This window comes from Echinops telfairi, unplaced genomic scaffold (assembly GCF_000313985.2).
Source record: "Echinops telfairi isolate 266 unplaced genomic scaffold, ASM31398v2 ScPeMD7_7469;HRSCAF=8507_0, whole genome shotgun sequence".
NCBI lineage: Eukaryota > Metazoa > Chordata > Mammalia > Afrosoricida > Tenrecidae > Echinops > Echinops telfairi.
In genome coordinates, this window is record NW_022111372.1 from 81,538,679 (window position 1) to 81,549,240 (window position 10,562).

Here is a 10,562-nt window from a genome sequence, read left to right on the forward strand (position 1 = left end):
ACCCTACAAGTTGAACATCATTAAACCCTCTTACGCCTCTGGGTGGGCGAAAGAACTGTTTGGAAATACACAGTTCAGTACATACTGTGGAAAATAATTTCAGGGTCTCTGATCATTTACAACTTGAAGTTCCTACAACTTTATCCCCCCCCCCCAAAAAAAAAATAACAGACTAATTTTTGCTTTCTACCACAAGCTTAATATAAGCTACAAAAGTACAAGCTGAATTTCTTTAAATTATCACTGGCCTGTGCTAAAGAAGTTACCTGAAGTGATCCAAAGGGCAGCTGTGGGACTCGGATACTGAAGGTTGTTTTCTTTTATGGGTAAGGGATGCAGCCAATTTTCAAACAGTTGCGGTCCTGAGGCCCTACCTGGTTATGTCAAACTTCATTTTAGTCTTTACAGCTCAAGACTACACCCCCTCAGCAAACACTTTCTCAGTAACTGCAAAACAAATAAAACACCCCTAATTCCTATTTATGCTACCCTTAAACACGATCCTATAGAGGAACACTGTTGGGAAGAAATTAAATAAGTTATATTTCACAACCAGGTTGTCCTTCAGTAAATGGCAAGTTACCACACAGCTTGCTTCACAAGTGTGTAAACAAACCTTCATCCACCGCACACACAGCACCCAACAAATGGTATCATTTGTAAAATGAGTCTTAAATCTCTATTACCAGATTACATTTTCTTCCAGAAATATTTTAATAAAAATTGGCCATTCCAACAACACCCACTCCACGCCCACCAACGAGAGAACCAGCACAGAAAAGTACAGGTGTCACCCGGCTACGAGCTAAAGGGAAGGACGAAACCCAGCAGACACCGAAGCACAGGAGCCACGTCCAAGTCCAGCCCCATTCCCTCTGCTGGGCTCCGGGGAGCAATCAGAGGCGAGCGAAATGAAAGCGGAGACACACGGTCGAGCGGAGACACACGGTCTGTCGGAGGCCCTCGGTGGAAGCAGGTGGCCTCCCAGGCACACCGTTTCAGAGGAGGCAGACCACACATGACCGTGAACAAGGGACGGAGAAACCCCCAGACTCTGAGCCAATAAAACGGAGCTGGAGGTTTGTTTTCATTCTTTTCCTTTGAGCGACTGCCCAGAATGAAATCAACGATACATAGAAGGCACAACAGTTTTGCTGTTTGTTTGTTTTCCAGATTTGGGTTGGGTTTTTGTGGTTGTTTTTAAACAAATACAAAGTAAACACAGAAAAACGACCTCACAAATGAACAGGAGGAACGGGGACTGGCTGCACTCTGCACACTGAAAGCCTCGCTCACAGTTTAATGTCCATGTGAAAACAGCAGGGTTTGATGGTGTTCTAGGGCGTCCAAAGGAAAAACCCATTTCTACCCACACGACAAGAATCAAAATTGTCCATTTTTTCAATGGCAATTTCTCTACACCAGAGGGTAATCGTGACTCAAAAGAAGAAACAATTTCAGCTTTTCTTGCCTTCAAAATGTTTTATCAAATCCCGTCTTTCTGACGGGCTTTTAAAACACGTAGAAAATAAGTAAGAAATATTCCAATGAACTAAACATACCAAATGTCAGTAATAAGCAGGACACATTCCTTTGGGGAAATGGCTGTTTTTTAAAAAAATCCAGTCTGTATATGCAAGAGAATTCAGTCTTTTTTTTTCCTTTTTCCTGTCTTCTTTAAAAATTCATTTTCCTAAAATGTCATTCCACAAAATTGGAAGTGAGGGCCCGGCGATCAGGAGCGGAAGGAGCGGGAAGGGTGCGCCGTGAGCAGAGAGAGGGGCACAGTGGACCAACGGAAGCGTTCTTAACAGACTAGGGTAGGGTCACCATCCGAGACACCGAACGAAGGCTGGCGGAAGAAATCCACTCTTCTGCAGGAACAGTGGTTTGTACTGCCACGTGCCGAGCAGTGACCCAGGTATTCACGGCCTTGGAGCAATGCCCCTTCCCACTCCGAAGCCCGGTTTCTGCACCAGGCCTCCGCGGGGAGGGCCTCTCATTCCACCGCCCAGCCCACCCCGAGGGCCTCCAGGTCCCCGCAGGCGGTGGTCTCGACGGTCTCCTTCCCTGGCGGCTCGAGTCTTCTTCTCTTCGACATTCAGACGGACTTCACCTCTGAACATGATCGGCTGCAAGAATCAAGGAAACCACACTTCACTAGAGTGCTTTTGAGCGATTTATCAAAGCTGAAAGATACTATTACCAAAAATCAGCAGCTGGTAAGTGGTCTCAGTTTTTGTTTGCACTGGCTCAGTAGACTACAGCTAATTTTTTCTGTTGAGTTTAGCACACCATATGTTCAAATGGCACTTGAGATCGGGGTTCTCTCTAAGGTGGCAACTGGGCAGCCGTAAGGTAGAAATCAAATTTATAGTCCTTACTCTTTTTTATCATTCATCTGCGCAACAGCATATTCAAAGCGCCAATAGTCCAAAGTTATAAAAAGTGACCTAGAACTATGCTTGTTAATATATATTCACTTCACAAAACTGCTTATGCTTTTGATGAAATACAATTTTTATTCCCTAGTATGTTACTTCAGTAAACAAGCATATAAAGAGAAAAAGTACCAAATCACCAGTATTTGAGCTATGTGTTACACCTCAAATTCCCATGAGGTATTGTGAGTCAATGATGGAATTCTTGAAAGTGATCAACGACCTAAAAAATTGTCAGAACGATTGCTGTTAAGTTCACTTAAATGGGATATTTGGGGGGGGGAGGGATACTGCATCTAACTTTTATTTATTTAAATTTTTCCCCCCTTTGGGGGGGAAATATATACATATATATATATATAGAGAGAGAGATTTTCAAGTTTAAAAAAAATAATTTTATTGGGGGCCCATACAACTCTTATCACAATCCATACACCCATCCATTGTGGCAATCACATTTGTACATTTGTTGCCATCATTTTCAAAACATTCTTTCTACTTGAGCCCTTGGTATCAGCTTCTCATTTTTCCCCTCTCTCCCTCATGCACCCTTGCCCCCTGGGAGGGGTTTATATGTAGATCATTGTGATTGGTTCCCCAAAAAGGGGATTTTCCAAAGATGAACATAGTTATTTTCACATAAGTCACCTGTTTCTAATATATCAATCACAATAACTATTGTCTTCTTGGCCTACCTCTAAAGGAATGGGGTGCTACCCCTACAGTGAAAAGATGGTTAAAGATAAATTACACAGCTGGTGATGCTCGGGGGAAAAAGTGAGGAATGTTGCAAGTGTGGACACCAATCAAGGGGCAATGTGGAAATATATTAAATAAGAGTCTCAATTGTTTTATTTACTATTTTTCTCATTAATAGTTTAAAAGTCTTATAATCCTGCTTGGTTACTTCTTATTTAAGTATCAACTGTAAGAAACAATCAAGTCTTTCTTTATACGTAAAACAGTCGAACCGGCTATTCAATTATTTGAACCCCCCATTGCCCGCAATGCTGAGTGGTGGAGGAAGAAACTGACTAGGGAAGTTTTTAACCCCTATGCTTCTCTTGCCTCTACCCAAAAAAGTCCTGGTGGTGTAATGGATCATGTATTGGGCTGCTAATCATAAGGTATGCAGTTCAAAACCAGCAGCAGCTCCCAAAAAGAAAAATAAAATTTCCTACTCTCGGAAAAAGTTAAGTCTCGGGAACCCAAAGGACCAGTTCTATGTGGTCCTATGAGATCACTAACTCAGAACGAGCCTGACGGCATTAAGTTTGGCATTTTGATACTCCCCTATAGCACACCACACTTGATGAGAGTCATCAGTCTTATACTAGCTATTTCTGTACTCAAAATAATACTGAGGAAATCTACAAAGACTCTTACAAACAGTACACTGAGATCAAACAAAGACAGGATACATATAAACCAAAAAAGTACAAAGGAGTAATGAGGTGAGGAAACGGATTTCTCTTTTAAAAAAATAGTCTTTGACCGAATTCTCATTTACATTCCAACTTAAATTATATGTACATGTGTCTCATTTCACAAATATTAATTTGGGATAGTGCTCCAGGTGCAATACTCTGGATACAAATGAAAAGGGAGAACATAAATGAGGAAATAAAATTACAACATAAAATAATTTAAAGAAAAAAATCTAAAGTCTGAAAGATAAAGGCGAAGAGATGCTGGGCTGGGAGGATATTTTTTAAAGTGCTACTAAAAAGTTGCTGGGTTGTCACAATCTAATATCAGGCATTCATGAGGAATATTATTTCAAAGCGATTATTTTGCAAAAAGATGGCATGGCCTAGTCAGGTGGATTAAACTAAATAAATCCCTTAATCTTGGATAATTCACTAGGCAAGTTTATCAGTGATCAGATCTTGTTTGGACCACTGAAAACACAAATCTAAATGCAAAGTCACAGAACACACCCGATATATACTGAATGACATATGGGAGCAGGAGACCACTGTCCTCATTTCTCAGTGTTTTGCAGAAGTTTTCCAAAACGAGTGTTCGAGCATTCTGGGAGACTCAGTGCAGTGTTCTGATGTGCAGACACCAGACTGTGCAGTATGCTCCTTAGCATTCTGGAGAACAGCGCGGTAGCTTCTGAGACATTCCTACCTATGTTTCTGTCATATGGTTTAAAATGTGTAGTTTGGTAAAACAGAACCAAAAAGCGGATTCGTATTTTCCAGAGATTAGGGGAAGGAAGAAGTGCGAAGTGACAGAACTAGGATGCTTCAGAACTTAAAATGGGGATGGTTACACTAAATGCTGTTGACTCACACTTTAAAGTGGTTGTTTTTATTATGTAAGTTCCACCTACATTTTTAAAATCTAGTGTAAAAAGCCCACCACTATATCTCAAAAAGTTAACATGACTTGTTCTTCCTGGCTGAAGACAGGAACCTGGGAAACACAGTATTCTTGAAGCTGCCAAGATCATCCCTCTTTGATACAAAGTACACCTCGAAGTTCCGTTAGGTTCCAAGTGGGGTGACTATGTGTTTATCTTCCAGAACTCAAAACTCACTGCTGTCAGATTGACTCTTAATTGCAACCCTATAAAACACAACACAGCAATCACCGGGTTTTTAAGGCTGTGTGGAAACAGAAAACACATCCATGGTAGCTGTTGAGGTTAAACTGCCAACCTTTCTATTAGCAGGCAAGCACTTAATCACTGAGCCCCGGGGGCACCCATCTAGCTTCCAAACACAGACAATGTGTAGGATTAAAGGAGATACTCTTCAGAGTTACATACAAGCTACAGTTGTATTCCTAGATGGCCCTGGACAAAGAGGCTCTTACATTATCTTAGTTAAAGGTAACATTGTATTTCACATCCATAGCAGAAGCCACTGGCATACTAGCAAAAGGAATTTACATATATCTCAGTGCCTTGTTTACTATGAGCTTTGTTTTGTTTTCCATTCTCAACATTCACTTATTCAAAAGCAGCAAGTTATTTGGATAGAAGTTTGTTTTTTTTAATAATCTACCAAGCAAGTCTTTTAAGAAAAACGGCCAAATGTGATGACATACACATTTAAGGTTTAGACATAAGGATGAACACGTTCTAAAGAGCCAGGAGTTAAGATACAGATGCATATTTTAACGTCAAGTTGAAAAATTACTTACTCTGTTGCTAAGAACCTTCTGAACTGGTTCAGAGTCATCAAACACAACAAAACCAAAATTAGGTAATTTCCCGCCGCTATTGATGCGCAGCTCCACCACATTCCCATAATCTGCAAGCAAAACATAGCTTTTCAGATAACCTACTATACAAAGCTCCAGAAACACTCCGTTTAAACATCAGATGTACACCATTCAACAGATACTGTGTCTGCATGTGCAGACACTGAAAACTGAAATGTGCAGGACCGAATTGGCATGTGCCATAGTGTGAAATAGTGTAAATAGATTTGATATAGAAAGTTAAAATGATGGCTAGATAGGTATTTCCACATAGCAAAATGATATTTTAAATACATTGAGTTTAAAAGAATGGTATTACAATTAATTTTCTATTTTCTTTTTAATTCTAACAAGACCATTAAAGACTTTAAAATCCGTGTGTGGCCCAGAGATGGCAAAGGCCTTGTGGTGGACAGACAGAGAGCGCACATCACCCAGAGGGTTACTACCCTTGTAATCAAATCAGGTCACAAGGTGACAACCTTGTCAGTACTCTCCCCCTTCACCCAAGACAGAATTGCTCGCATTTCCTGCTTTGAGGTTTTCTTTGTGTCACTGTTGTGGGGCTGTTTGTTTGTATTCTGTGTTAATTTGCATGCTTTTCTGTGTATGAGGCCCAGCACAGGTAAACCTACAGAGACAACAAGTGAATCAGTAGATTCAAAGTGACATGACAGGAGCGGCTGGCAGGAAACGGGTAGCTAACAGCAAGAGGACAAGGAAGAAGAAAGGTGCTGGAATTGACTGTAGTGATGACTGTACAACCCTTATGAATGTGACTGAACTAGTGAACTACATGACATGTAAACTGCATGTTGGTGAAGTTCTTAACAATAAACTACTACATTTTCTAAGTGTTTGTAAGTGGTTCACCTCCTATTTCTATTGGACGGCACTGCACTACATGAATTTAATGTTCAAAATGCAATGACATACTTTGAAAGAAATCCTTAAGCTCTGATTTGTCCACCTCATGGGGCAGGTTGCCAATGAAGAGCTGGTGGCTGTCAGGGTGTCTCACAATTCTTCGAGGTTCAACATCTCCTTGCTCACCAGCCTCACGAACTGGAATAGCAATTTACAGAGACAAATGATACCTTATATCAGAGACTGATCCATTCACTAGTTTTCTCTCTAGCCTAATTACAAATAATCCCACCAGCCCTGCTATATTAAAAAATAATCAAACATCACCCCCTCCATTCCAAACAAACAAACTCTCATACATCAAAATCTGCCACCCCTCTAAGCTCTTTCTTACTTGGTCTGGAGCCCCTCTGGGGAGGAATATTGATTCGTTGCTCTCGAACTCTTTGATCCCTCTGAGGCCTCTGCGGCGGAATCTGAGATTCAGGCTTAGACTCAGGACGGGGCTGAAATGAACATTTGTGTAAAAATCAAGCAGGTGTATACTGGTTTGTTGCAGCATGTCTTAGCTGACAATGCGATTTAAACTACAAAACAATTTGCTCCCGAAAGTCACAAAAACCACCTACAAGCAGGCCGGTCAGTTCTACCCAATCTAAACTCTAAAACCACACCACATGAGCTACAAGTGGATTGACCGATTGTCCAATTTCAACTAGAATCTCACCTGTGAAGCTGGGACTTTGACAACATGAGGTGGAATCCCAGTAACTGGAACAGCTCCACTGGGTGGAAGGTTCTTGCTGGTTACAGATGCCCAAGAAAATGTCTAAGGGAACGATATCAGCATCATGTGATTACAGTGTGTCTCAAAAGATACTAAAGCCATTAACTGACTTTCTGTACATAATATCTGCATAAACTGCTCACAGTCACAGTGCGGTTTAAAAGTATATTGGGTTTTTTTTCACTCTACTCACAATTTAGTACTAACATTCCTTAGGATTGAACATCAAGCATCAGGAAGATATGAGAGGCTTCAAGTCAAGGAAGCTAAAAAGAGCGAATTGCACGTTTGTAGCCAAAGGACATTCTCTCTTCTCCAACAGCAGTTCTTCCTGTGCCTCTCTCCCACATCTCTACCCATGGACCAGATTATAACCCAGTTATGTCAACTTCGGAGAGATTTTGAATACCAGGTTCCACTATTCTAAACCTTAAATATTCTTTGCTCACCCTCACGCTCATCTAAGCCTCCTCTCCCACGACTACTATCCACAGCTGCCCGATTGGTCATTCATTCCTAATCCAGCAACAGACTCTTCCACTGGGAAACTAAAATGTCATTCGGAATAGTACACATCTGAAAGTGGTCATTCCTGTGATTGGCTCCCACTTCTCTTGGAATAAAGATCTAACTAAAATATTAATAGCACACAATGCTGTAGGTTGGCCCTCCTTCGCTCCATCCTTACAACTCTCCTTCCTACTAAATTCTGTCCTACTGAGACTTTTCATCGGTTCCCTTCTTGGACATCTCACACCTTCCTCTTCCTTTAAGTCTTTCCTGAACACAGGAGTACATTAGATACCTCCCTGTAAGGCTTCATGACAATTCCCATTTCCATATAGCACCTAGCACAACATTTACTAAAAGATTATTTACCAATTTTTGCCTACTCAACTATTAGTTGTCAGAGAGCAAGAACCCTAGCTGTTCCACAAATTTAGACCCTACAGGTAGGGCAATGGCACACAACAAGCACCTGAATTATTAAACTGTCAGAGACAAATAGCACCTTGAGGACCTTAACTCCGTAAGTATAACACTGAAAAAAATAGTCCTCCCCAGACTCAAAGTTAAAGACAAGGTTTGCTAATATAGTGATAAAACACCTGAAATGGCTAACCTAAGGGTCATTCAAGTTTCTTTATGAGGAAAAGTTACTTTGAATTTGCATGACAATATGCAATCTTCCTTGTCTGAGGGACGAACATGCAAGTTATTTCCCTGAACCACTAACATGACAATGCACCTAACAAAATTGAACCAAATAATGATTAAGGAGGAAATGCTTTCTAACACAAAGCAAAAGGAGAAATGAACATATGGTCCAAACCCTCAAGTCTTCCTGCACCGTCTGAGCCCCGTCTGCAGGGGCCGGGGAAGAACTCTTCTGAGCATCCTCAGGAGCAGTTTCTTCTAAGGCAGGCTCAGATTTTTCCTCCTGGATTTCAGGTACGGGCTCCTGCTCTGGTTCTGGTTCAGGATCAGGCTCTGGTTCAGCAACCGGTTCCTCTAAATGTTCTTCTAAGTCATTGCTTTCAGAGAAAAATGAGAAATTATCATTCTGCCTCTGCTAAGAATTTCTCATGTGTTTATTAATTAACACTAGAGACCTGGGGGCCAAAACAGCTCCTTTTCCATAAAAGATCAAAGAATCATATGTCTGAGTATAGCAATAAGTAACTTGGTGAAAAGCACTAAAAAGATCATCTTAACTGTAATCAATATTATTTGTTACAAATTCTGCTAAGACTTGTTTAATGACCAAAACAGATCAAAATGCACAAAACAATTATGTTTCAGTTTGAATCCCAAAATTATGACCTATCATGCAACATGACCAAAAAAGTCTCATAACAAACACCTTAGGAATACCTGTTAAAACTATATGTACTTACTTCTCTTGCCAAAACTCTAACTCAGTATTGCCTGCGGTGGGATAATTAAGCTTCATCTTTCAACCAGTAATTGAAGTGAGCAATAAATATTGAGTCCCCATGACCACACCTGCTAAAGCACTGTAGGAGTTAACTGTATGGAAAAATAATCTAAAATAGCATGATAGTTGTTGTCTGAGGCCATTAAAGTTCTTTATTGCTACTAACTCATGGTTGAACTTTTTTTATACCTGTTAATTAAATAGAAGTTCTTAAATCCTCTATTATCGGTCCCCCAAAGCACCTGACAGAAATCCAATCACCTATATATTTATTTACTTACCACTAAGATAACACTTTTACAAAGATACTAATCAAATAGTTCTCTATGGAACAAAAAGAGCCTTGGTGGTATAACAGGTTCCATATTGGGCTACTACCTGCAAGGCCAGCAGTTCAGACCCATCAGCAACTCTTTTGAGAGGAAGAGGGAGCTTTCTGATCCTGTACAGGCTAACAGTCTTGGAAACCCACAGGGGCAAAACCCTGTAGAAATCTTGTCCTACAGGATAACAACGAGTCAATGACTCAATGACGGAGTCTGGGTTTTGAGTATTATTAAATAAAGGAGCCCTGGTGGTGGTGTCAGGTCCGCAATTGTCTGACCACTAACCATAGGTCAGCAGCTCAATCCCACCAGCTCGTTTGTGGGAGAAAGATTTACAGTCTTGGAAACCCTAAACAGGATTAATACAAGGAGAAACTGACTTGAAGGCTGTAGGTTTTAGGTTATTATTTTTAAAGTTATGTAACAAATGAGATAAGGAGGTTCAAAAAGTTCATGGAAAGATTGAGTGAAAAGAAAGTGGCATTTTCCCACAAACTTTTTGAAGCTGCGTGGTATATTTTCGCTAGCTCAGAACCATACCTAAAGTACCAAACCCAACTGATGAGTTTCACAGCAAGCCCTGCATCCAAAAGCTAAGCCTTTTCCTGAAAAAAATGACTATTTGTGAAATGATTCTGAGAATATATGGCCATCCTCCAACAAAGGGAAAGACTAGATAGCCAATTTCCATGCTGCCCTGGACACACACACACACATGAACAGTTTTCCTACCTGACAGTCTGATCATAAAATGCTCCAGAATCATCAGGTACCACCTCTGGTGTCTGCTGTCTTTCTTCAGGCTCATCTACTTCTTCTTCGGATTCTAAGTGAGGGAGAGGCATTTAACACAACTTGTGCTTACTAATTCACAAACACACATTAACCCCTCAGTACCCAGTGGTACTGGTTGCAGGAGTCCCTGCAGATAAAAAAGTCCATGATACGCAAGAACTTCGTGAAAATGACATAGTATTTATTTGCAC

General features: G+C 40.7%; 1 protein-coding gene across 2 annotated transcripts in view; it reads right to left on the reverse strand.

Moving 5' to 3' along the window:
- Positions 1–940: 940 nt before the first annotated feature.
- Positions 941–10,562, reverse strand: part of G3BP1 (G3BP stress granule assembly factor 1) — a 37,314-nt gene continuing 27,692 nt past the window's right edge. For both annotated transcript variants that reach the window (XM_004697098.2, XM_045284460.1), the window contains exons 6-12: positions 10,309–10,402; positions 8,645–8,846; positions 7,252–7,353; positions 6,919–7,030; positions 6,594–6,722; positions 5,598–5,707; positions 941–2,132 (exon numbers count right to left, since the gene is read on the reverse strand). In XM_004697098.2, coding sequence (XP_004697155.1) covers positions 1,926–2,132; positions 5,598–5,707; positions 6,594–6,722; positions 6,919–7,030; positions 7,252–7,353; positions 8,645–8,846; positions 10,309–10,402 — 956 coding nt within the window. In that variant the 3' untranslated portion in view covers positions 941–1,925. The remainder of the gene's footprint in view (positions 2,133–5,597; positions 5,708–6,593; positions 6,723–6,918; positions 7,031–7,251; positions 7,354–8,644; positions 8,847–10,308; positions 10,403–10,562) is intronic.